The sequence below is a fragment of the Phoca vitulina genome, unplaced genomic scaffold (genome assembly GCF_004348235.1).
Source record: "Phoca vitulina isolate PV1807 unplaced genomic scaffold, GSC_HSeal_1.0 scaffold12, whole genome shotgun sequence".
Lineage (NCBI taxonomy): Eukaryota > Metazoa > Chordata > Mammalia > Carnivora > Phocidae > Phoca > Phoca vitulina.
Genome location: NW_022589715.1, coordinates 22,407,735 through 22,435,313, shown reverse-complemented (window position 1 = coordinate 22,435,313; position 27,579 = coordinate 22,407,735). Strand labels below are relative to the sequence as shown.

The following is a 27,579-nucleotide window of genomic DNA, read 5'->3' as shown; positions in this document are numbered from 1 at the left end:
TTAAACTAGCTTGAATAGGTTCTTTTTGCAAATCTGACAGGTAAAATGAGGTTGTTGTGTATCTTGTGGCTTCCATTTTTCTATTTTAACTACTTTCAATACGTCCCCCTCCCAATTTCCCAAATTCATACATTATAATTGAACTGTGAAACACAAGAGATCACAGAGATCATTAGGGCCCAGTGTTAAAGATAACACAGTGCAAGGAGTCTTAAGTATTTACATTCAGGGAAGGCCCACCCTCCGTCTTAAAATCTACATAATCCCATCACTTATAACTCGCTTCAAACTTGATAAATCCTATTTAGAAAAAGGAATGTGTCTTTTGGTCAAGTGGTCTCTTCCCAGGACAACTCCCTACAAGCTGATGGCCAGGTTCAGGTCAGTCCTATGTAAGGCCAGAGCCAGCCTGGTGCAAAGCTGACATTTGTATTCATCAGACCACCCTTGGCTGACTCTGGCCTGCGGCTCTGTCTCTTCCTCCTCTGAAACTCCATCACATAGAAACACACACACTTCGGCTCTCAGTGATAGACTTTTCCATTCTGCCATAATTGTTTTATGTGTTGGCTTTGTAGCTCTGATTAAACAATTAATCCCTCAGGGGGCAAGAACCACATCTTGTTTCTTTTATAATTTTTACAGCACTGAACAGACTGTCATGAACATTGTAAGGGTCTGTTTAATAAATATTTGCTGATTAATTTCTCTCTTGGGGCTGTTAAGTATAAATTACACGGGTGTCTCATTATTCTTCAACGTGTGTGTGTGTGTGTGAGAGAGATCTGAGAGTCAATAAATCATATACTCCAGGCATGGACTTTAGAGCTAGAAAAGTCAAAGACACAAGACACAAGTCTCAGCCTTGTGAGACTACCCTTAGTTTTTTATGTATAAATTGGGGCTTATAACAATACCTACTCTAACTACTTCCTGGGACTGGGGCCTTCAGAAGAGATTATGTGTACTTAAGGTGCCTTGTGATTATTATCCAGTCCATATGAAATGGGACCAGAGAGGGGAGTGGAGAAGAGGCTCTAAAGTCAGTGTATAGAGAAGGGATCATAGCCGACAGGACCTATGGGGTTTGGTCCCACCTGCCTGGGGCCAACAGGTTTTTGGTTTGTTTTTTTTTTTAAAGATTTCATTTATTTATTTGTCAGGGGCGGGGGGAGAGAGAGAGAGCAAGCACACAAGCAGGGGGAGTGGCAGGCAGAGGGAGAAGCAGGCTCCCCGCTGAGCAAGGAGCCCGATGTGGGACTCGATTCCAGGACCCAGGACCCCGGGATCGTGACCTGAGCCGACCGGCAGATGCTTAACCGACTGAGCTGTGGGGCCAACAGGTTTTATAGCGCTGGACTTCCAAGTATTTCCAGGTAGCAGGCATCCTCCTCTTTATCCCCCACTCCTAGCCCAAGGCGTCAATTCTACCTCAGACTTTAAAAACCTCTAAACCTGTAGCCTGACACCTTGTCTCTCCCCAACCTTGGTTCAGGCTTTGGTCCTACCTTACAGCTTAGGCCTCTTTCTGCCTCTGGTCTCTAATCCCCCTCCCCCCACTCCCCAACCCCAGGGCAGCTATTGACCTAAAAAAACAAATCTGATCACATCCCTTCTCTAAGAAGCTCTGTTGGATATCTAAACCTATATATCTTATCTAAAGAGGGAAGCCCAGTTATGAGGCTGTTTCAGTCACGTGAGAGATGTTGGGTGTGTGAACTAGGGAAGATCTAGAGGTGGAAAAGATTAGAGAAATAATATATAAAACTATAAACTGTGTGTGTGTGTATTGTTATACAAAAACATGAACAATAGTTATTTCTTCTTTTTTTTTTTTTAGATTTTATGTATTTATTTGTCAGAGAGAGAGAGCACAAGCAGGGGGGAGCGGCAGGTAGAGGGAGAAGCAGACTCCCCGCGAGCAGGGAGCCTGATGTGGGGCTCGATCCCAGGACCCTGGGATCATGACCTGAGCCAAAGGCAGACACTTAACCAACTGAGTCACCCAGGCATCCCGAACAATAGTTATTTCTAAAATTTCTTCTACTCATTTAGATATTCAACAGATATTTATTGTGTGCCTACCGTGTGCTGGGCACCATTCTAAGCACCGCAGATATGAGGAAACAAAACAGATGCAGATCCTGCCTTCTTAGAGCTCACAGTCTAGCAAGGAGAGAAAGAACAATAGGAAAATCAGTAGGGAATCAATCAGGGCCACATGAGAGTGACTGGGGGAACCACTTGAGATAAACTGATCAGAAGAAAGTCCTCTGAAGAAGAGTTGATATTTAAGCTGAGCCTCAATGAGGAACAAGAGTCAGCTGGACACAGAGCTGGAGAAGGATATTCCAGACAGAAGGATTTTGAATTTTATTCTAGGATTAGAAATCATTAGACAGATGGCTTGGAATGAGGGAGGGAGAGACATAGAATGGTTTATCTTTTCAACAGGTCACTGTGGTCCCTGAGGGAGAAGACTGTGCAGGGGTCAGGAGGGAGGCAAGCATGAATGGAAGCAGGGACAGGGTAGGCTGAGGTGGTATTGGCTCTGGCCGAGTTGTTGGCGGCTTGTGTCCAAGGTGTCCAAGGACATGAAGAGAAGTGGTCAGTTACAGGATTTATTTTATGGGTCAAATAGACTGCTTGCTGATGGACTGACTGGATATGAGGGTGAGTGGCAGGAAGGAATTATGGATGACTTAGGGTGGATGGTGATGTCATTTGCTGAGACAACTGGGAAAGGAATAGATTAGGGAAGAAAAGTTACGTTTGGCTTTGGACATGTTGAGTGTGAGATGCTAGTCATTCACTGGAGATGACAAATGGTTGCTGGAGAAGTAAGTCCGGAGCTCCTAGAGAGGTCCTTGGTATAGATTTACATCTGCGAGTTACCAGCACGTAGATGATACAACAGTCATGAGGCTGGAGGGATCACCCAGGGAGAGAGCATAACCAGATCAGAGGGTGAAGGACAGCCTCTGGAATACTCCAGCATTCACTGGTAGAGAAAACAGGGTCTGAGGAGCCTGAGGGACATCAGAAGGGTGGAGCTTCCCCAGCTCCCACAGAGGAAGGTGTGTCAAGATGCAGGATGCGGTCAACTGTGTGCGGGTATCACAAGAAGTGGAGTAAGACAAGGGTGGAAAAGGGATAAGAACACAGGATTTGGCAACAGGTTAGTCATTATGGTGTCTGTGACAAAAGCAGTTTGGGACCCGGGCCTGACTGGAGTATGGGGAAGGAGAGGTGTGAATGTATAATTGGCAAGAAGTTTTGCGGAGAGGATGGATCATGGATGTTTTTATTTCTGTCTGTATATTGCAACCATGAACATTTGTTACTTACATAATGCTATAATAATGTATACATTGCAGATAGCACCCAACTGTTTATGAGAGGAGAAACTCCTCAGTAGAACACAGCAGCCCTTCAGCGACCTCTCCAACCCCAGGCTCGCTCTTCTCCACAAGCATCCGTCCCCTGTCTGCATCAGTCTGCATTTCATTCTTGCCGGCTGCCACCGCATATGTAAACTCAGAGTCTGGCGCTAGGCATTAGCTGTGGCTGGGCCTCCCACTCCTCTCAGCATCCCTCAGCCACCCCACCCCACACACGTCCAGGATCATTCGGGTACACACTAAGCACCCACCAGTTTCACCCACGCGTGCGTCCGTTCCGCAGCTGCAGATATAGCTCCTTTCCTGCCCTTTACTCCCCTGGGCTCTTAGACCAATAGGATAGGAAAATAGGGAAAAGAATTGGGCCTCCAAGTCAGACGGGCGTGGGTTCTTTCCTCCATCTGCCACATAGCTGTGTGATTCTGGACAAGTCTCTTAACGGCCCGTGCCTCAGGTTCCTCATCTGTAAAACGAGGTTAGCAAAACCCACACCCTATCCGTTTTGTGATGCCTGGCATGAAGTAAGCAGCAGCTAAGGCGGCGCCTCAGTTTTGCTTCAGCGTAGCGCCCTGTTGAGCCACAACAGGTGAGGACTAAGATGTTTCAGAAATGTGACCCAGCAGTGGGGGCCCCTCACATGACCCCGAGATACCAGACGGTGTCCCTCTCCCCGCACAAGGCACATGCTGGTCGGGTGACCCGTCTTTCCAGTCGTCCCACACGCTGGGTCTGTGATCACGCGCCCCCCACCCATAGCTGAGCCTGACGCGGCGGTGGCTCATGCGCCTTTCCGCCCCAGCCTCTAGCCACGGACCACACGTCCCATCCCTGCCGCCCGGCCCCGCCCCCTGCCCCGGGCGCGCCCCTCCAGTTTCCCGGCTCGGGTGTCGGAGGGGCCGCGCCCGCGGGCCGTGCGCACGGATTGGCTGCGCCGCGGCGGCGGGCGGCCCGTGGGCGCACACACCCTCCCCGTGCAGCCAATGGGCGTGCGCGCGTCACTGACCGGGAGGCCCGCGAGCCGGCAGCCCCTCAATAAGCCACATTGTTGCACGAAACTCCAGAGCAGGAGTCCCGAGCCGCCGCTAGGGCCGCCGTGTCATCAAGCGGAGGAGATCCGTGGGCAAGGCAGCGCGCGTGTGAGCCGTAGAGGTCCGCTCGCCCAAGTGAGACCGGACCGAGATTCTTCCCAAGTTGAGCCTTTAGTGATCCTGTGGTGAAGTTAGCACCTTGGCGGTGGGGCAACCCGACACGTCGCCAGCAGTGATTTTTGGGCGCCTTCTAGCAATCGGGACTCCCAAAACCTGCTTCCAGAGACCCTACACTCTCAAGCTGAGCGTGCCATCACCTTCTTTTTGTGCCGTCCGGATTCACTGCTCCCGGCCGGGCCGCCAAGCCCCGATACAAAGCGGTCGGACCGCGCTGTCCTCCTCCCCCGCACGCGCTCCAACCTCGGTTTCCCAACTCGGCGCCGTCGGGCCGCGGCAGGATGATCGCCTCGCATCTGCTCGCCTATTTCTTCACGGAGCTCAACCATGACCAAGTGCAGAAGGTAAGTAAGCGCGTGCAGGGGCGGCTGGCTCGCCTTTGACAAAGTTGTGTGGTCCCCGGCCCTCACTTTGGAGTCCCGGCCGGCCGGGACTCTCCTCCTTGACCCTGCGGGGAACCACTTCCTCCTCATTCGGGGTCGAGGACACGGAAAAAGTCAGGGCTGCCGGGAAACTCCTGGGCGCGAGGAGCCACGTCCGCTAGGCACGGGCAGGCGTGTGCGCGCGTGCGAGGCGCCTGGGCTCGCGCACCGCGCGGCTCTCTGCCTTCCTGCCACCCTGCGCGCGCTCGCGCTTTTTTTTTTTTCCTTCCCGCTGGAGGGGCGGGTCACCCGGCACGTAGTCTGAGACTGTGGGGCCCACGTGGGAGGAGCCCCCCTCTCGCAGCCGGAGTTCCGGCGAGAGCACGTGGGGGGAGAATCGTGGCTGGTGGGGGGAGGCTCCGCTGCCACGTGGGACTGCCGGGGGACTCCGGTGCCAAAGGATCGCGTTCTGGGGACATGCGGTTCCCCTCGGCGTTCCTCAGGGCCTCGCGGAGGTGCGCTTGGGGAGAGGCCGATCCGGGAAGGAGCCGAGAAACTCCGCCCGCCGCGCCCCCTCCCCGGAACTGAGGCGCCCGGAACTGAGGCCCCGCGAGGGGCGTACATTCCCCCACAGATGTGCCTCGGGACGGCCGGGCCTTGAGTCCGCGGCCCCCGCCTCCAAGTAGGGGAAGAACTTTGGTTGATATTTCTAGTGCTACTAAAAGTTACACGAACTGTTCCCCCCCCGCCCCCCCAGCTTTCTTGTCTTCTTTGAAAAGTTTTCGTTAGGTAGACGAGCTTTTTCCTGCCCGAGACTCCGACAGGTCTGCCCACTTCGGGGTCGGCAGCCCTCCGAGCTCTCGGGCTAGGTCATTTACATAAGAAAGAGCTTCTGGCCCCGCCGGGAGCCAAGCTCTAGGTGCCTCCGGGTATGGGGTTGGGGGTGGGGCTGGGCCCGAGGCGCTCTCACTCTCGGTAGCATTGAGTTTCTGAAATACTCGGGATTTCAGGATTGGCACCTGACCCTGGACCTCACTAGGACTTGAGAAGAAGGGATGGGTGGTGGGGTTGTCCCGAGCTGTGAGGCAGTGACAGCGTTGCTTAATTACATACTTGAAATTTCTGTGTCTTAGAGGGAACACATTTGGGATAGTGTCTTGACATAATTGTTCGGTGCCGCGACCTGCTCGTATTGTACTCCCATTCTGGGGATTCTGAGAGCAAAGGAGAGGATGGTGGGTTACCCTCATGGTGTTTTCAGAGCCGGGGAAGATGAACCCCCAAATAAAACATGGCAATACTTAGCCTCAGACTGGAGTAGGGAGGAGAGGGCGGCTGGCTGAGTGGACGACTGCTGCCCTCTCCTTCCTGGGATGTGGCTCTGCTCTGCACTGAATTCAGTTTAAGAATGTGTCTGTGAGCCGGCAGGATCTTGGCAACTTCTATGGGCTTCTCTGCCCAAGAAGTGAGTTAACCCTTGGGGAAGACTCATCCCTTGACAAATCCTAAAGTAGGAAACTGGAGGATCCTTAATCCAGGGGAGGTCTCAGTTGTGTGAATGTCACTCCAGGGCATTGTAATTCCTTCACCAGTTTACTCTCCCTTAATCCAGAGGAAGGAGGCTAAGACTCAAACTGTCTTGGTATGGATTCCGAGTCCTCTCTTTGGTCCCAGAGCGGAGAGAGACTAAGCCAGTTCTAATCTTTGTTTTGTGATTTATTAAACACAGGACCCTGAGCAAGTCACTTTGCCTCTTTGGACTGTTGGTTTCTTCTTGTAAAACAGGAGTCACAGCAGCAGCCTTGCCCACTTTAGGGAGTTGTGATGATTCAACACAGTAATGTAGACATGTCTTTTTTGTAGGTGACTCTTACCTACACTCGCAGCTTCCTTTTAGCCTGTGAAGTGTCTGGGTGGACACTGGGTGTATTTCCTCTAAATTACCAATGGGGGCAGAATAGAGTCAGGCCTTTAATTTACCAGGTGTCGGAACCTGGGACTTGGCCTCCAGGCTTAGGTGAGCAAAGCTGTTTGATTCCAGGGGCCATTCGATAGGAAGTAGGAGGAGACTCAGAATTTTTGGAAGCAGCTTTTCTTTTTAAGTAGACTCCACTGCACACCCAGTGTGGAGCCCAATGTGGGGCTTGAACTCATGACCCTGAGATGAAGACACTTAACCGAGTGAGCCACCCAGGTGTCCCTAGAAGCCTGTTTTCCAGTTGCTGCTACAAGGATGAATTCGGGGAGAAGGATGAAGTTTGAGTTTAATTTTAGAGTCTTTTGAAAAGGTCTTGATTTGGACTCTTCTGAAATCCCCATTATCTTATATATTCTGGATTGTAGTCTGAGGCATGGAAAACTTGGATTCACCTACCCAGAACTAGCCCCCCACCCCCCACCATCTCCTGATGGACAAGTCCAGTGTTTTGTACCATTAGGAGGAGACTGACACTTTGAAACTCGAGAGCAAACAAATGTGGCATTTACTGTGAACCAGGAACTGGTTTAAGCTCTTTACATATGTTAGCTCATTAACGTTCGCAACAGTCTCACAAAGCAGATGCAGTTATTATCAGCATCCCCCTTTTACTGGCAAGGAACAAAGGCACAGTAACTTGTCCAAGGTCACTAGCATTTTTGTAAGAGCTGGGAATTAAAGCCATGCAGTTGGGCTCCAGAGCTGCATGCTCTTGACCACACTCACCTGATTCTGGGAACAATAGTGGACTCCATCCTGGCCCCTGTCTGCATCCACTCGGGGATGCTGGCAGCACCATCACCCAGCATGCCCAGAAATGCAACTAGCTCTTCTCTTGGTTACATTAATGGCACCAGTACCCTCTGGCTATTCTGGCTGGGAGCTCTGGACTCCTTTCATTGACTTTCCTTTCCGATCGCTACGCATTTGTCAACCTGTCTCTGGCTTATTTCAGAGGGCTCCTAGGGTTTCTCTGTTTCCAGTCTGTTTCTGGAGTGAGACTGGAACATTTCAGAAGCCTCTTAACACTGCATTCTGAATGCCCCTTGGCCCCTCCATGTTCTCTACCTTCACTCCCCGAGGACTTGCATCACCATTCCTTTGAATGCCATGCTCTTCACACTAGGCACCTTTGCCCTATCATGGCACTTTTTTCTGTTTCCTGTCTTCCAGCAATCAAGGCTCTATGTCCTCTGGGTGGAGAGATAGTAGAGTCTTTTTATTGATTGAGGTATAATTAACGTTCAAGATAGAGGATTTTTGCTGCTTAAGGAGAATCAGTTTTAACCATAGAAGTGAAATGAGGTATGCATGCCTTCCTTTAGCCACTGGCCGAATTTTTTTTAACATGCATCGACTGGTGACATATTTTCACTCCTATTATGGAATATAGATAGCTCGCTTGGGCTCTTTTCTGTGTGAGTGAGGAGTGGCTTTCAACTCTGGACTTACGAGAGGAGGGAGTATCTTGGAAGCAGAAAATTCAGCAGAGCCCCCAAGAGTCAAGAAAGACAAGAGTTTTAATGTTTTTTGAGAACTTATTGTGGGTACCAGTTCTCTGGCTATGATGTGGGAAACTGAAACTAAGATACCTTTCAGTCGTCTGGTGAGATAAGGCAGCAGTCAAGAGAGGGTGCCTTACCACGGGGTGAGGAGTTGGAGACCTCAAGGGAGCCTTGACTAGTATGCCTTGTGTACCTACTCTGTGCCCTTATATCTTCTGACAAGGGGTTAAAGTACCAGGAGTCAACTACTGATCACAACCTTACTAAGATTATTTTTGATTGACTTAACTGACATTGGCAGGTACAGTTTCTCATTTGTTCAATGTGTACATGATACTTAGCATCCTAATACTGTCCCTTCCCTGCTCGGAAGGAGTTGATGGTAGTAGCTTTTGCTAATCATCCATTTTTTGTATCACCAAATTTCTATTTCAGAGCGTGCTAGGAAGCACTTTTCTTTACCACTGAATTAATTAAAATTCCCTCTGAGGCTCCTCAGACAAAGCCAACTTTTTTTTTTTTAAACATCACTTTTCAAAGATGAATGTTTCCAGCACCCTGAGGAATTTGAGGGCAGTTAGGGGCCCTTTTCCAGGGGAAATCAAAACAACGCAAACCACAACAGTTTTCTCAAAGCCTGGCAGCCAGAGTAAGGAGATCTGATGTACTGAAAGACCTCAGGAACCCCAGAAAACTGACTTCCTTTGTTCAGATATTTCTTTAAAAGACACCTCTTGATAATGGGTTTCTCATTATCATTGTTGAATTTTGAAGTCAGCAAGTTTGGTTTGTTTTCCAACACTGTGTCGTCTGTCTTTCCCTTTCCAAAGCAGTGGGGGGCTGGGGGTGAGTGGGGAGGGGTTGAGCAGATCAGATCCCAGAGTTCATTGCCTGAGTCTTAATATTGCACGCCATGGATCACAGGCCATGCTTCCTTGCGCTGGAGGGGCTGTTTCTGCTTACTCCCAAAGCAGGTCTTTCGACCTCAGCGCCGTTGGCATTTTGGGCCACGCAATCTTTTGTGAGGGCCTATCTGTATCCCAACCTATAACAAAGAGCAGGAATTCCCACCCTACCCGAAGTTTGTAGGGGCAAAGCCTGTATTCTGTTTGTTTTGTTTTGTTTTTGTTACCACTTCTTTTGAGCCGTAGTTTTCAGCTGCTAGCAATTTTGCCCTCCAGTAGGCTTCGATCATGTCTGGAGACATTTTTGTCTGTCGCCAGTTAGTGGGTGAGGATGTGCTGCTATATCTAGTAGGTGGAGGCTAAGGAGATACGCAATCTTACAGTGCCCAGGACAGCCCCCTTGCAACAAAGACCTTTGTTGAGAAACCGTGTTGGAAGGAAGAACATAATTCGTCCCCTCCTTCAGTTTTATAGTGCGTTGTTCACGATCACACAGCTTGTTAATAGTAGCCAGCTGCACTATTGGACCTTGGCTCCCACCTCGCAGTGTAACTAGGACCTTGGCTCCCACCTCGCAGTGTGCCAGGTCCTGGGACGGTCATGGTGGCAAGTGGTCTTTTACAAAAGATGAATTTGAGGTGAAGTCTGCAGACCACAGCAGTCAGCAGATGTCCGTGCCTCCCTGGCTGAAGGGTGGGTTACCTGGGTTACTGTTCTTCTGTCTCAGTCAGAAAAATGCCTGCAGTGTCAGCACGGTGGGAAGCAAGTGGGACAGAAGTCTGCTCAGTTGTCCGCAGGAGAATCTTCCCCTGGTTGTTGCTGGGATTTCCAGGGAGGCCAGGCATCCCGTCAGACTTCTGAACAAAGCAGGTGGGTGAGCTGGCAGATCATGAGCCCAGGAGCTTCTGTAGCTGGGACCAGAGGAGAGGGGCTAGTGATAACCCACTGAGGGCCAGTCCCACAGTCCTACTGGGAGAGGCTGTACGGTGAGTGATAGAGCCGGTCTCCCAGGATTGAATCCTGGTTTACGTAACCAGCTCTGTGAACGTGGGTCAGTTCATTTAACCTTTCTAGCCCTTGGAGAGTTTTTGGATAACACCTTAATAGGGTTACTGTAGGGATTAAAGAGAGTTAATATACGTGAAGCTCTTAGAGCTGTGCCTGACACATAGTCAACTCTTTGTGTTAAATATAGTACATACAGAACTACATATGTATAGTACTACGCCCTTAGATACCTACTGTGCTATCCATCTGGGCAGGAGCAAAAGAGGCCCTGCTTCTCTTTTCCCAAGGGCTTGTGGGACATAAGGGTTCTGGAACATTGTTGCTGTCTGCCTGATGTCGGATTAGAGTAGAAGACAGGGAGGGCAGAAGGATGGAAAGTTCCTGAAGCTGAGGAATAAGGAAGCATCCTCACTGCCGTCTCCGCCTTCTAAAACACTCTCTTTCCTAGGCATAGGAGAACCATCCTTGAGTTCTTTCTCTAACTTGCTTTCCTTTGGGTCCCCTGGGAAGTAGCCTCCCCACTGGGGGTGGGGGAGGGGGGTTGGTGTCTCTGGGACGCCGTGATCATTGTACCGCAGGTTGAAGCATCCTCAGTGGAAGGCATGACTGATCACAGCGTTCATTCCACCCTTGTGACTGTAGAAACCTAGTCCCCCCGCCCTCGGTCCCTCCCCCAAAGGGCAGAGGCTCCCAGGGCAGTTGCTGAGCCCGCTTATGCTGCAGCTGGCCAGTGACATGCTTTCTTAGCCTTCCTCACATCTGCCCCAGATTCTGGCTTTCCATTTGGGAAGCTGCTTGGGGCAGGGGGTGCCCTGGGCTGTTGAGTCATAGGACCAGGTGTAGGTTTTGGTCCCACTGACCCCTGGAGTTTCACTGAAGGTAGCCATCATTCCCACAGTCTTTTGGCAGATCAGGAGGAGGATCCCTGGCTGTCTTGGGTGTCAGCAGAGAGCTCTTTGCCCCTCATACAGACTCTGGGCTGTCCAGTGTGGCCCCTCCTGACACTCAGGTGCCCAGGGCTCTTGACAAAGCCCAAGGCAACCCTCTGTGTGGAACACACATTCTCCTCCCCCCATCCCTGTGCAGGCTATGTCTTGTCCAAACCCAGTTGGGAGGCCTTGTTTCCCTGAAATGCTGCCCTCTTTTAGGGGTGGCCATGCTTTTTGCACTTTTGTCTGTGGGTCTCTGAGCATTTCCCTGATGTTCCTCACTTGGAGGGACCTTGGTTAAAACTTATCTTGGAGTTAACTAAGAGAGTGAGTCAGGGCCGAGAACCTGGCCCTTGGTGCTCACCCAGCCAGCCTTCCCGACTCTCCTCACCCTTAGCTCAGTGGTTCTACCCTGGAGGTGTGGTCCATGTTCTTGAAAGGCCTTATTCCTACCCTCTTCCTTCTGGCATCTCCATATTGTCTGATAAAGGAATGAAGCCAGATAAGCCATCAGGGTTAAATGAGGGCATACGAAGCTGCCACTTCTTTTTCCCATTTGAGAGACTTCCTTCTCCTGCTTCCTGCTTCCTTCCACATTTTTCTGTCTCAACCCCTTGCAATGAAGCCTTCTAGCCATGTCTCATCAGTTCCCTCCCCCCGTACCGCCAATTTCTAAAGCTTTTAAAATAACAAATACTACTGTAAGTGCTAGGCTCTGTCTAGGCACTCTAACTTAGGTCATCCTTAAGCAGCCCTCCCTGGTAGACATTATTAGTTATTATTCAGATGAAGACACCAAGGCACAGAAAGGGACAGTACCTTGCTCAAGGGAAAGCCTGAATTCAGTCTGACCCCAGAACCTAGGCCCCTAACCCCGGCATGGGGCTGCCTGGGACAACTGGAGGTAGGCCACTTGTGTTTCATTTTCATGGGGCTATGAGTCAGGTGTCAGTTGGGAAGGGACCTTTGGATCATCTAGTTCCGGTCCTTCATTTTATCGATGAGGAAACCAGGTGCGGTGTACTAAGTGACCAGCCCAAGTTTATATAGGACAAGCCCCAGAGCAGGAACCCAGTTTCTCGGTCCCTATTTCCTTTTTGGCACCAATGTGCAGCATGAGCTCTTCTCATCAGTCAGGTGTGGGCTCCCCAAGAACAAAGGCAGGATTTGCTTTGTGGCCTGTACCTAGAGTAACCGGGCCACTTTTGAGAATAAAAGGGGACACTGTTAATACTTAGGCTGCTACCTCAGCGTAAACTGAGATTGTCCTGGGCAAACTGGGATGTATGGGTTGCCCCGCCTTTGGTGGGGGTGATTGTGGGGTGGGGGTGGGGCCGACTGGGAAGGTCTCGGGCTGGATGTGGTACAGAGGGCCAGATCCACAGGCGTTTGGGCCAGCGGCTGAACGCTTGGAGTGGGGAGTTCAGATGTCCCTGTGAGGCAAGAGGCTCAGGGCTAGACTCCGGTCCCCTGGTATGGGGCTGTCCAGGGGAGGCAGAGTCTGACCCTTAGGGGACCTGGGCGACTGAACAGGGCAGCCAGGTAGCTGGAGAAAGAACCATGCTGCTGCCAGGCTCACGTGCAGTGAGGGCTCAGGGCTGAAGAACAGGGTCAGGCTCTGAGCTCCTGGGCATTCTGGAATGACCAGCTCTCCCCTTCACCCAGGTTACTCTCCCACCCACCCCTTCGGCACCCCCATAGCCCCTTGTGCGTGACCATGGCCTATGATGTGAGTACCTGCTCTGTCTCAGGACTGAGGTGGCTGCTGACATCACAGATGTGAAGTTGGGAGCATGTAGTTGGTGCCTTTAGTCCTCTGGGACCAGCGAGGGCAGGAGACACAAGGTGTCAAAAGTGTGTTGGCGGCTGGGAATTTGGGGAGAGGCCATTTGTGCTGGGCCCTGAAAGGCAAAGTGGGAGTTTTTTGTTAGGCCAGAGGAGGAGAACATTCTAGGTGTGGGGTCAACATATACACATTTCTCACCTTCCTGAGACACTCCTTAGAATTGTATTGATGCGTGCATGATTTCAGGGATTCTAAATCTGTATTTTATTACAGGGAGAGAAACTGCCTACTCTCTGCCCTTCCCCTCAGTTTGTAATTACTTTTGACATATTTGCCTCCCACCAATAGACTGAGCCCCTTGCAGGTGGAGACTGGGCTCTCCTTTCCCCTGGTGCCCTCAGCCCCTGGCCCGGGCCCACTCCATTTAGGACTCAGTCAGTTTTGTGTAAATGGACTGTGCCGGGGTCATGTATATCTGGGACATATTATTGCACAGCTGCCCCCCCAGCTGGCCCAGAATGTCTGAGGACAGGAGGCTCCCAACACCCGTGTCCCAAGTGCCCATCTCCGGGACCCCAGACGGCTGCCACTACCTGAAGTCAGTCTGGCTATAACTCCAGGCAGCTGAGGCAAGAACTGGAAGAACTGGAAAGCCTGTGACTCACCAAGGTGCAACAGGATCCTGGGGGAGTGGCCTATAAGCCTCCTAGGTCAGCTCCACACTTACTCAGGTGCCCCAGGCTTGTGAGTGCGTGGCACGTCAGCCGGAATCTCCCTGAGGTCCCCTGGTGGCCCCAGCGAGGTTCTGCCTGGTCCCATCTGAAGAAAGTGTTGTGGCAGATCTGTTACTTTTGGGTAGCTGCCTTTCAGAGGAAGGAGCCTTAAAGCATCGAGGATCTGCTGCGTCTTTCCCTCCTCAGTTTATCCTTTTCTTTTTTTCTTTCTTTCTTTCTTTCTTTCTTTCTTTCTTTCTTTCTTTCTTTCTTTCTTTCTTTCTTTTTCTTTCTTCTTTCTTTTTCTTTCTTTCTTTCTATCAGAAACATCTGGCCTTGGCTTGGCACCATTACAGGATAAACTTGCTGCTCTTTGCACAGCCGTGGTCCTCCCAGGAGAAGTCTGTGAAGGCATTATTATTAATGAGGTCACTGATGGTAGTTACCTGGCTTTCCCAGGACGGGCACACCTGTGCCCCAGGTTAGGGCACTCAGCTGACCACCATATGTAGTGGGTCCTGCCAGGGACTCAGCCCGTGGTTTGGGGAAGCTTCTCCAAGGCTTAATTTCCTCATCGAAGACTTGAGGTGACACTGGCAAAGGAATAATGCAAAAATAAGAAATTCTTTTGAAACGAAGTTGTAAGCCCGTGTCAGCACATAGGGCCACTGGGAGGCTGTGTGTGTGGCTACGTTTAGATGATGGCTCTTCCCTCTGGTTTGACCTGTTACAGACTTCTTTGAGCTTCTTGGGCCCTCTGACCATGTGTAGTGGGTAGACCAGGGCCTAGTTAGGGCCTTGCCCTTTTTTCTTCCTATGTTTTAAAATGGAAGTATAATATACACAGGAAACTGAAAACACCCGGTAACCAGCACCCAGATCCAGTAACAGATCATTAGCAACACAAAGTGTAATCCCTATGCCACCTTCTGTCAGTAGAAATCTGTTTCTGTGCTTCATATGAATGGACTCATGAGGTATGTCCCCTTTTGTGTCTGGCTTCTTTTGCCCAACTTTATATTGTGAGATTCATCTATGTATGAATGGCTGTATGTGGTGGTAGGTGGTGCCTTCCTCCTTCCTTTTTTTTTTTTTTTCTAAAGATTTTATTTATTTGTGAGAGAGAGAGAGAGCACAAGCAGGGGGAGCAGCAGGGGGAGTGGTAGAGGGAGAAGCAGGCTCCCCGCTGAGCAAGGAGACCGATGTGGGGCTCCATCCCAGGACCCTGGGATCATGACCTGAGTGGAAAGCAGACACTTAACCGACTGAGCCACCCAGGCATCCCTAGGTGGTGCCTTCTTAATTGCTGTAGAGAGTATCCCTGCCCCTGTACCCCAGCCCTGTTTTGACTGGTCGGATTAAAGCACACGAGACCAGTCAAAGCCCTTCAAGAGGGTATGGTCTTTCCTAAAATTTCTTTTGAGGAAGTTAGGTTGGAGCCCTGGAGCCTTTGCCTAATGTCTGTATACATGACCTGATTATATCTTTGGGACAAGGACCCAAGCTCTAGGAAACCTGAAATTCAGTCAACTGGTCTGCTCGGGGTCAGGAAGAAGCTAAAAGGTAGGAATTAGCTACTGTGCATCCAGCACCTTCTGGAGAGAAGGTTCTGGGTCTTTGATAAGAAATACACAAAGCCTGGGGAAAGAGTCCAGCAGCGCTTCAGGGTGTCCCTGTGTCCTTGGCCCTGACGCTTACATGCTTGTGGAGTTGCTTTCTTACCCGATTTGTTCGCTTGAATTCCATCTTCTGTTCAGGATGATGTGTCCTGTAGGGATGACTGATGAGCATTTGCTTGATCCTGTATTAGTTCTTTTGTCACCTTACTAAAAGGATTAGGTGATAGAGCTCCGCTTTCAGTGAAAGGGACAGACACGAACACACTTAGACTAGGGATAGTTCACTGGAGCTGAGAGCCAAGCTCTGAGCTCCCTGACAGTCCTGGCAAAAAGGACAGCTGTCCTAGAGTCAGGGGTTTGACTTTCATTGGCCCGTAGCAGGAAACAGTGACTCTGGGCAGCCAGACTCTCTCCTGGCGCCAAACCCTACAGGGAATTAACGGGTCAGTAAACAACACAGCAACTTTACATAGTGAGGTGATCTTGATGATCCTTCCTTCCCATGATCCCGTGATGATAAGTGGTCAGTTGAAATCAGACGAATCTGAAGACATTGCAGTCTTCTGAATTCTGGTCCTGGAATTCGTAATGTCTTTCCAAGATCTCGGCCCACATCTTCTGAGCCCTTTCACACAATACCCCTACTCTTTAGGTCACCGTGTATCCACTGACATGTATGTTGGATGTATATGTTCTTAGCCCAGAACACAGTCTCCCCTGCCTGCCAGTCTCATGGGCCATGTACCCCTGTAACTCTTCCATGGACCGCCTCGCATTGTGTTTGCCTTTGTTATCTACTGAGATCCATCCCTCCATTCAATTTAGAGACATTCATTGGGTCTATAGTATGAGTTGAGTTCTGTGCTATCTTGTAAAGTCCTAGAGAACAAGAATCTTGAGTTCTTAAAAAAATTATTTCTGTGTGTGTGTGTGTATAATGTACAATTCAGTGGTGTTAAGTACATTTACATTGTTGTACAGCCATCATTACTATCCATTTCTAGAAGTGATTTATTTATTATTTATATGAGAGCAAGAGAGCAAGAGCAAACGCAAAGCACGAACGGTGAGTGGAGGAGGAGCAGAGAGAGAGAGAGACTCTTAAGCAGGCTCCGTGCACAGTGCGGAGCCTGACAAGGGGCTCAGTCTCACGACCCTGAGACCATGACCTGAACTGAAATGAAGAGTCAGGTGCTTAACTGACTGAGCCACCCAGGAGCCCCCAGAATTGATTTCTTTTAAAATCATGTTCCTGTTCACTGTAGTGCTTTGCATATAATTGGTTTTCGATGAAGGCTCTACAATGGGAGAAGCTGGGGTTGCAGCAATGGCAGAGATTCTGGGGTTGAATGCTACAAATCTTACAGGTGTTGAAATTTGAAGTTTCCTCCACACTTTTCTTTGAAACCCCTTAAAGTATTCAAGGTAGGATTTGTAGTACTTTATATAACCAACTGTCAAAATTGGAACATTGTTCTCTTCTGGATCTGAATAGTTTGATCAGGACCATTTTCCCTCTCGGACTGGACAGGGTGGCCTTAGGATCTAGGCAGTGGCCACCAGCCATTCAGTTGGGATTGGCCTGTAAGATGACATGGGTCCTTGTGGACCAGCAGGAGGACTGTCCTTTCTTGTTTTTGACAGTATGGGAAGGTGTCTGGGGGATCCAGATTGTAGCCTCAACTGTGTGACCTTGGTTTAGGCTGCACCCTGGCCTCGGTTTTTCTGAGGTCCCTTTCTGGTTACTTCCAGGCCTTTGTTTTCAGGGCTTCCCCATCCATGCCTGGCTGGGGCTGTGTCTGCCCCACCCCAGGCCGCTGCACACTTAGCCTAATGTCCCAGGATCCTCAAAGTCCCACTTTGAGGTGGATCCTCTGTGAGGGTGACCTGCTGTCTCCATTCTTTGCATAACTTCCCTCCTTCTAATGCTAGTCTGGGGGAAAATGTGGACACTTAAATGTGGGCATGGACTTCTCATTTTATTCCATAAAGAGGATGGGGTTGATTTCTCTTTCAAACTTCTCCTGCCTGTACTCACAGTTCTGTAGAGGAAATAGGCTTGTTGGGCTGGTGTGTTATGGGAAGAAAGAAACTGACCAAAATTGCCCAATGAGGAAGTTCTAATCTCGAGATTGCTAAAGAGATGTCATTTAAAACTGCTATCTCTTTCTCTTTCATACACATGCTTGCCTCCAGGCAGGCAAGTGGACTTCTAATACCTCAGCCCGGCTTTGCTTCCAGCCTGCCTGTTTCCCAGCTTGGAAAGTGCCCCCCCCCTTTCTCCCTGATGGGGTTTTATTTTTTTTTTTTTTTTAAAGATTTTATTCATTTATCTGACAGAGACACAGCGAGAGAGGGAACACAAGCAGGGGGAGTGGGAGAGGGAGAAGCAGGCTTCCCGCCGAGCAGGGAGCCCGATGCGGGGCTCGATCCCAGGACCCTGGGACCATGACCCGAGCCAAAGGCAGACGCCCAACGACTGAGCCACCCAGGTGCCCCTCCCTGATGGGGTTTTAAAGAGAAACATCCCAGTATGATAGGCCACACACCCACCACAGAAAGAGAAGGAGCAATTTGGGGAAACAGGCTCCGTTTTGTTAACCCTGGATGTGACTAGAATAGGATTAAGAAATGTCCTTGACCCTCTGAGGGTGCCGCTAGGAGACAAAGAGAAGGGGTCGAGAGAGCTTTATGTTCCCCAGTTATGCCGGTGACTGCTGTGTGGGGCTATTTATCCCGTTTTACAGCGAGGAGACTGGATCTCAGTCAGAGTCACTCAATGCGGTGCCACACACCTGTGCAGGTGTTACAGCCAGGATTCCGACACCGATTTCCTGATGCCACCGTCTGCATCGGACTGTCACTAGCTGTAAAACGAGGGTTGGCCTGAACCTGCTTTGATAGTTTCCGATGACCTAAATGTTTCCAACAAGGACAGGGTTTAATCTTTTTAATTCCCAGCCCCCCCGGATCAACACAGGATTATTTCACACTTAGCCTAATGTCTTAACTGCTGACTTTCAGAGACTCCAGGTAGAAAAGTGGTAAAAGTGACCTTAGGCAATGTTGACCAGAGCCTAGCCCACCATTATCCCATTTACTGGCATGGGGGATACCAGGTCCAGGAGAGGGGAATATGTTTGAGCACCCAGGGCTAAAGGTATCAAGTTGGTCAGTCTGGAATGGCTCTTTGGGATTCTTCGTGTTTTTTTAAAAAGCTCCTCATGTCAGTCATGGTGATGTGCAGCCAAGTTCGGGAACTCTTATCCCACATGGCAGAATGGAGACTAGACGGAAGTTACCAGAAAGTAGATTTATCTCAGATTGAGGACAAATTTTCTAACAACTAGAGCTGACCAATGGTAATAGTTAACCAACTTCAGAGTACTGAGCATGGGCGCCTGGGTGGCTCAGTAGGTTAAGCGACTGCCTTCAGCTCAGGTCATGATCCTGGAGTCCCAGGATCGAGTCCTACATCGGACTCCCTGCTCAGTGGGGAGTCTGCTTCTCCCTCTGACCCTCTCCCCTCTCATGCTCTCTCTCTCTCTCAAATAAATAAATAAAATCTTTAAAAAAAAAAAAAAGAGTACTGAGTGTGTCATGGTTAGAAGCATTCAGACCTAGGGCTGATGGACCGTTGGGGTGAGAGAGGCAAACTGGACATACTCGAATGCTATCTGTAGTGGGATTTTGAACGTGATATTCCAAGGGCATTTTTAAGGGTATTTATTAGTTGCAGTCGTACTCCCTTGCCTACATTTGATATCTCTTAAATGACTTTGTCCCATGACTTTGGGTCTAGCGCTCCCTCCCTCTGGCTGCACCATGGGTGAAAGTTGGCAAGATTCTGCGAAGTGCATTCACTTCCTTCCCAGTCTAGGAAAATCGTCTTTGCACAGAGGCTGCTTCTTGTTTCTGGCTTCTGCTTCCCTTGGCCACCCTTCACCCAACACAGCAGTGCCAGCCAAGGCTGGGTGGGCCCTGCGGTGTGTTTAGGAAGCCGTGACATTAGGTGATTAAACAGTCCTTCCCTAATAAACTCAGGGTGGCCACATCATACTGTGAAAGAAGGGAAGTTTGGGCCAAGGTGCTCTGGTTGCATTTTTCAAAGCTGTCCCATATCCTTTCTCTTAGTCTCATGTGTTAGAGAGGAAATCAAGGCGCTGAGTATTCATCCAAGAAACTATAGGGCAGAGAGTGCCCACCCACACCAGGAGGGCCCACGGGACAGGTGAAGGGAAGGTTGTGGTCCCAAGCGCCCAGTTTGAATCCCAGCTCTGCCCCTCCCCATCAAGTGGCTTGTAAAGTAGGGATCTAGAAGTTTTACAAAAGGACAATGGAGATGAAGTCAATAAAGTCATAGGATGGCGTCTGGCAGGTAAGAAATATTTAGCTACTGTAACAATCACCATGATTGTTTTCATCTGTCACTGAACACTAAAAGATGATTGTACTCTATTGGGGAAAAGGCGACATGACTTGAAATAAGGCTGTGTACTTGTTAGAGTCTCTGCGGGTTAAGGATGAGAAGTATCGACTGGAATTCTAACCAGCCTGTTGAAGCTTAAGCATCAGAGTTGAACTAGGAATGGCCGCCGTGGAATTGTGGCCAGTGCACCTTTGCTCCTTGGTGTACGTGACCTCACAGTCCAAGAAGTGGCCAGGCGTCCTGTTAATAACGCAGTACAGGTGCTGTTCTCCTGGCCTCCTTTGTAACAACACCCAGAGCCATCCGTGGTGATGGTGGGGGTGGTGGTGGGGCCGGGAGTGGGTGGCCAGGAGGCTTCTGGCACTCGACTTCTCTCTCTGGGAAAGTAGTAATACGGGAGCTCCAACTTGATCATGTGTCGAACTCATGACAACGTTCAGAGACGTGTCTGCTGCCCCTGCCGCCCTCTGATCTGCCAGACAAGCCCCAAGGGCCACACACTCTGCTCTTGGCCCTTCGTGTCGACATCGGGGGATGACTGGAATAGAAGATGGCTTTTTAGTGGGCATAGCCAGCCTGAATGCACTGCGGTGCCATTTGGCCTGTTGTCGAGCCGAAGAGGGGCATTCATCTAGCAGAGTGGATGAGCCGGGACTGCTGCCCAATCCAGTCCAGTCCCAGCTTGGCCCTTTACATCTCTGGGCATGTCGCCTTCCCCCTCTCAGTAGAATGGAGATAACACTACCTGCCTCATAGGATTGTTGTGAGGATTCAACGAATTAATGGATGTAAGACCTTGAGAACAGTGTCCGTGCCACGTAAGGGCTTACTGTTATTACTGTTGCCCACCAGGGCATCTCAGGCTGTTCTCGGACATGGCCTGGCCTTGGTCTCTGTTCTGGGGGCCCTGGATTTTGTACATTAGCATCATAAGCCATGAGGCAGTGTTCCTGGGCCAACCCAGCTGTCAGTGGATCGGGAGCCAAGAGGCTTCTGGGGTGATTAAAGTTGCCCTGGGCTCAGGGTCGCCAGAGATTGGCCTCCCACCAATAGGGAGGGGCCTTGTCTGGTGTTGGGCTGAAGCTGTACCCTTTTACCCCCTGGGGAGCCTCAAACCTCATTGTGAGGGAGGCCAGGCCTCCTCAGGAGCACTCTAGCTCTCCAGTGTTCTAGGAGACCCAACTCGTGGTGGGGGCTGGTGTCCACACAGCCCTGAGAGGCTGGGGCAGATGATGTGCTCAAAGCAGGTGAGCTGCCCGCGGCCCAAGGTCAGGAAACAGAATGGATTGGGTTCTTCCTGATTTGTTTTTAGTAAACACTGGCCACAGACGAGTTCTGGGAAATCGACACTTATGCAAATTTGAAACCCCGCATGACAAACCACAAACCGGGTCCCTCTGTTGGCTGGGTCCAGACAGGAGAAGTGGCCAAAGGCCTTTACCATTCTCCACGCCCACCCTGTTCTTTCCCACGCTGTGCGTGCGAGGGTCGCGTCTCAGTGTTGTGTTTGAACCACATGGCAGTTGTGGAGTCGGTGGGGGGTGGGGGGGCTGACTGACCAGGGACTCTCCTTTGCCTCCTTTGCAGCTGTTTTCAGCATTTTACTCCAGACTCCGATCTTTGACCTTTGGGGAATCTAGAAGAATGATCAAAGATGAGTCCTGAGCAGGATATTTGAAATGACCCAAGGAAGGCCAATCTCCTTATTCTACAGGGGCAGAAAGAGGCCCAAAGAGGAGGATGTGCCCTAGATCCCAAAGGGAGTTAGGCTACAGCCTGGAATAGAGGAAAACGTGAGTGAGGGGACCGTCTCTGTTGACCAAATTGGGTTTGTTCTTTTCTTAAAGAATTAAGCACCTTGTGCCCTTCCTCTGGTTAAAAAAAAAAAAAAAAAATTCAAGAAGCCCTGTCAAAAAAGGCCGGAAAATATAACAGGCTATACTACTAACGAGCACATTTGTCTGGGAACTCTAATTATTAAAAAACGTGTGCTTCTTTGTCAAAGTTGAGCAAGGGTAGGGGGCAGGCAGGAACTTCCTTGCTTCCCACAGGAATAGGAGGGGCGGTGGTCATCAGCCAGGCTTTGGCCCTGGGGACCTGGCCGTTGCAGCGCTGGGAAGAGCAGGGCTGCTTGAAGTCCCGCAGCTGCGAGGACCGTGACCCTCACCCCTTGAGGGGATAGCTGGGGCCTGGCCCGACATTCCTGATTCTGTCTCCACCCCTACCCTTCCGTGGCCAGCAGTGTCACCTGTCCTGGACAGCGCTGCCGAGAACGGGGATGTTGTGGAAACTCGTGTGCCTCCTGGGAGGCATTTCTGTCAGGCCTCCTCCTGAGAGGAGAAAACTGGGAATATCCACAGCCACGGCAGACGGGGGCTTCCAAGAAGGAAACTGTGTGAGAGGGACTCCTGGTGCTTCTTTGGTGGTGAATCTGGGGAAAGTTCGTGTAAATTTATGTTGGAAACAAGGTCAGTGAACTAACTAGGGAGAGCTAGCTCTGCCTCTGAGGAGAGGCGAGCTTGCATGCGGTTTACGTGGAGGCCCTCTTCTGTGGCGGCACATGCCAGGGATGCAGGGGTGAACAGATACACACGGTTCTTCTTGCCCTCGGTGCTTATTATAATTTGGACACTAAGAGATACATATTGTGGGTGGTGTTGGGAAGGGAAAAGTCTGAGTTCTTGGAATAATGGGAGGCCTGACTGTTTTAATAGAAGGCTGAGAGGTCTGGAGAGGGCTGAAGAGATGGGCAGATGGGATAAAGGCTGTAGGACCCATGTATGGGTTCCAGGGCAGGGAAGGACTGAACCAAGGGTAGGGTTTGCGCGAGGGAGTCCAGAGGCGTCCAGTGAGCTTAGGAGGTGGGGAGAGGCCAGATTTTGTGGGGCCTTGGAAGTATTTTAGGTTTGGTTCTAATGGGAAGCCGCTGAAAGGTTTCTTTAAGCAGGGGAATGGTTAGAGTCTGGCTGGGGGAAGAAAATGGATGGAACAGGTAAAGGCAGAATTGGGGATTGTGTAAGTGAGGCAAGAGGTGCTGGCTGCTTGGCCCAGGGTGGGGGATAATAGGATTGCCATGACTGGCCTCAAGGTGTGTGGGGAACAAGGAGGGTCGGTAATGAATGCCAGTTCCCAGAATGTTGTCAGAGACCCTTAAACTCAACCTTTCTGGAAAGAACTCTTCCTCTTCCCTAATGTGCCTTTCCCCTCATCTTTACCACTCTTCAGAAATAAAGTTAAACCTATTTTTCTCATTTTATCTTGCAGTTTAGTTTTTTTTTTTTTAATATCTTGTCAAATAGATTCCAGTTACATGGTCCTTAATAATAACCTTCTGTACATAACAGGTTTTATTCTTTTGAAGGGCTGAGGGATGTTCCATGACATAGATGCGTACCACACTGATTTACTGCCGGTCTCTAACTCTTGTTTTCCCCCCACCCTTTTGCAGGTTGACCAGTATCTCTACCACATGCGTCTTTCTGATGAGAACCTTCTGGAGATCTCTAAGCGGTTCCGCAAGGAGATGGAGAAAGGGCTTGGAGCCACCACCCACCCCACTGCTTCAGTGAAAATGCTGCCCACCTTTGTGAGGTCTACTCCGGATGGGACAGGTGCTGCCCCTGGGCGGGGGGGTGCGGCTCAGGGTGCCCCATTGCCTGGGGGAGATTTGGGTGGCTTTTTGTTCAGGGACTGTAAGAACAATGTATCAGCAAAGGTTCTTTGGTTTCACGCCTCAGAAACCAGCCCTGGCTAGGTGAAGCATACAGGAAATTTAACAAAGTCGACAGGGAGGGGTAGACAGGAAAACTGGGAGGCAGGCAGCCATGGCAATCAAGGTTGAAGCAAGTGTTTGTCAGCCCTACCAAGGCATTGCTGCCGGCCATTTGTTATCCGTCCCTGTGCTGAGGCAGGCTGATCGGCTGAGTTTGGGAGCTCACAGTCCCACTGAGATTGCACACAGTCATGGTGATGAAGAACAACTGTGTTTGAGATGGTCACAGCCAGAGGCCGGGCAGTCACTCTACGTGGCACATTCCACAGCCTTGCTGGAGAAACAGCATGGTACAGATTGTCCTGTGTGTTTCTGGAACTCCGTGAAAAAAAAGAGTACTTGAAGTCCACATACGCTTGGGAGAACGTGAAGAGCCACAGTGCATGTCTAGGGATTAAAGGCTCTGAGGGTGCACACAAGAACCTGTCACGCTTTGTTTCATCCCCTTATTTGGATACAGACCCTGTATTTCACGATGCACCACCCAGCAGGTGATTTAATCAAACCAGAGTAAAGGGTGGTGGTGGAGATGGAAGTGGGAAGGTAGGTTGGGCTAGAGGGCCTTGCACGCACACCTAAAACAGCGGGTCTGTCTTCAGTAAGCGCAGGGGAGTAACAGAGTTTTCAAGGAGTGTGGGCAGAACTGTCTGGGTAACGCACATCAGCAGCAGCGTCTGCCCTGTGGGACGGAGTGATGGGGCAGCTGGTAGAGACAGGGCGAGGCCCAGTGGGATGTGCTGGGCAGCGACAGGAGTCAGAGGGGATGCTAGGATGTTGAGCCCTGCTGCCGAGGGGTGGCGGCATCCTCCGAGAAGGGACGGAACGCAGTTGTGTCAGCACATTCACATCCTTGTGTCATTTAACCCTCGCAGTAACTGTTCACTGGTAGACGTGAGGTACCTGTGGGGGCCGGGAGGGGCGAGCAGTGTGGGACAGCCACCCGCATGTGGATGGTGGGGCAAGAGCCCCAGGGGCAGCCGCCCAGGCAGGGGAGGAGCCAGCAAGCACAGACTCCCTGACCCGAGGGAGGAGAGAGCACCAAGATACCGCTGGGGAGGGCACAGGGTGAGGGCTTGTTCATGCGCCCTGTGCCTTCAGAGGTCCCATCACATCTGGCTCCTTGAGGCTAACCCGCCTGAGAGCCTCCGGGGACCTGCTTTGTCTAAGGAGACTTTGGACCTTCCTACAATTTGGAAAATAAGTATGTTTGCCTTGGGACTCAGCCTGGACCCAGCACCGAGCGTGTGGCCTGGTTCAGGATTGCTCTGTGTGTGTGTCTCAGCCCTGCAGTGAGTTCCCTGAGGCGAGCGGCCGCCTCCGATCGCTGGGTATCCCTCATATGCCCTCCACATTGGCACTGTTTACTGTACCCACCACTCCCTCTGACTGGCGGCCACACCCGCTTCTATTGTTTTTATTTGACATTCTCATAAATTTACTAGCTCCTTAAGGCCAGGGACATTGTTTTATTTCAGGCATCAGCACCAGGCAAGTACCCCAAGTGTCTACTACATTTTTATGGTCTAAGAGCTTTTCTGAGCACCTATGTGCAGTAACTCATTTACTTTTCATAAAACCCTATAAGGGAAGTACCAATTTTATCCACATTTTTAAAAAAAAATTTTTTTTTAAGAGGAGGAATTTGAAGCTTGGATGGTCAAATTCTTGCCTAAGGTCACACAGCTAATGAGAGGCTGAGTCAGGATTCAAACTCATATATGCCAAAGGTCAGGCGTCAAGGCCGCACCCGACCCATTATGTGTGTGCGTGCACGCGTGAGCCTGTGCACTCAGCACCAGGGCACATGGTCTGAGCGCAGCTGCAAGCGTTTGAAATGTGGGGCTGGCTGTCTGGCTTCAGTAGGTGAATAAATTTGTTGAGAACTAGGTATGGGGCCAGCTTTTAACATTCTCACTGCTTTCCTGAGATTGGAGCCCTGGACGCCCCCCTTTGCCTCTTAGAGTTTGCACTGATTACTGTGCTATGTGGTCATTGAATTTTCTTCTGTGACCTCAGGCTGGGGTCCTGGGATCCTGTCTACGTCCCAGGGTGGAGCCACAAGGAGCATTTAGCCTCTGTGAATGTGAGTTGCCTGGACTGAGGTGGAAGCCGGAGGCTGACTCCTGCAGCCTTCTGGGGCAGAAGGGTCCGGGGCAAGACTTTTTGCTTGATCTCCTTTGCACACAGACACAGGGAGATTTTACATGACTTTGGTGATACACAGAGTACCTCTTTATAATGTCAAATCCTAGAGGGTAACTGGGGATGGTATGTGAAAGGAATAATGTGTGCTGGAATGCTTTATTCCCTTAAGCAGAGCAAGTGCCCCAAGTGTAGGAACCCCAGCCCTCAGCCCCTTCATTTCTCCCTTGCTGGGGTCCTTGGGCCAGCAACTCACCCTAGCTCTCTGGGACGCAGTGTGTTCTCCTTTGTACAATGAAGAGGTGGGTCTGGGAGTCCCAATCTGTTCTGCATGTGTACTAGAACCAGTGTGCTGCTTATTTATGCACAAAAAAAATTCTTTGAAATACTGTGATGGGGGCATAGTCCTTAATGTCCATCAGTTGGGCACCGGTCAATTCATGCAGAAAACGGTCCTCTGCAACCCATTATAAAGCACGAGATAGATTTACCTATATTTACTCTGTAAACTCATGTATATATATGTAGCTCAAGGTATATAAAGTCTCAAGGACACACACTGAACTATTAGTAGTAGTTTTCCTGGTACATGAGGTTGGCAATGACTAGTAAAGTGGAAGGTGTACGTATATGGCAACTCGGTAATACTACCTCGGGCTATATTGTAACTAGAGCAGATTCCCTTATGAACCAAGGAGGCCTGTTCAAGAATGTTCATAACATTGTTGCTTATAATGACAGAATATTGGAAACTGTTTATGGACTATCCCTGTGGAGGGATACTATGCAGCGTGTTACATGAATGTGTGTATATTAATATGGATACATCTAAAAAACAATGTGTGAAACATTGGGGAAGGACTGGTACCTCCTAGTAGCTGGATGTAACTTAAAATCACTCAAACAATGCTGTGTATTGCTTATGGGCATACACACATCGTAAAATTTATTAGGATCTAAACTGGAATATATATCCAAGATGAATGATAGGAATTGCTCTTGGAAAATTAAGAAAGGAAACTGAACTTGGGGAGGGGAGTATGAGGGGATGTAATTTAAAATGGTCAATGTCAAGGCTTTCAATTTTATATTTTGTTAGTTGTTAGCCTGGGTTCTTTGCTGCTACTGGGGGTTATGTGTCTCTCCCACAGAAGGCTAGGGGTCTTTGCTCAAGTGATGCCTTTTCCACGAGTACCTTCCTCAGCCCATTCCTTTCCAGCATTTCTTCTTGAATCTGGGAAATTAAAGCTCGGATCTAAATCTCTGATATAGAGGGACTTAATCTTTAAATCAGTGGCTTTCTGACTTTTCTGGACTGCATGCTTACACCAAGAAACAGCCATGTATAAATATTTATATACAGCTGAAACAAGTTTCAGGGACCAGTGTCTATTCTGGCATGTGGTGCAGTCAGGTATATTGCTGTCTGTTCATTTTCAGAAGCTGCTGGTCAAGAGCCACTGAGTTTTTTTCCAGCTTGCCCTGTGAACGCTGCTGCCTTAAAAGCTCCTCACCCAGTTTTGTCCTAGATGGGCGTTTGTAAAATCGGCTTCTTCTTGGTGGGGATGGGAGGTGGTTTCAGGGCAGTGTCGGGAGGGGTGAGGATCAGAATGCTAGGTTAAATGGGGTTGAATTCACACTGTGTGCTTAGGAGCAGTTCATGTATGCCCTGATCCTCAGTTTCCCCATTTGTAAAAAGAGGAACCATTAAGTGGCTGGAGGCCCAAGAATTAAGGGAAAAGCAAATATGTGCCCTTCTCATGTGTTCTGTAAACACAGTCCTGCGATAACCACCAGTCACCTCTGCAAGAGCCACGGCCAGCAC

The 27,579-nt window shown here is 50.0% G+C and overlaps 1 protein-coding gene across 1 annotated transcript in view; it reads left to right on the top strand.

Annotated features, from left to right (window-relative positions):
* The first annotated feature begins 4,457 nt into the window (after nucleotides 1–4,457).
* HK2 (hexokinase 2) overlaps nucleotides 4,458–27,579 on the top strand; it is a 62,037-nt gene continuing 38,915 nt past the window's right edge. Inside the window, exons 1-2 of the mRNA XM_032410606.1 lie at nucleotides 4,458–4,950; nucleotides 23,289–23,451. Coding sequence (XP_032266497.1) covers nucleotides 4,888–4,950; nucleotides 23,289–23,451 — 226 coding nt within the window. The 5' untranslated portion in view covers nucleotides 4,458–4,887. The remainder of the gene's footprint in view (nucleotides 4,951–23,288; nucleotides 23,452–27,579) is intronic.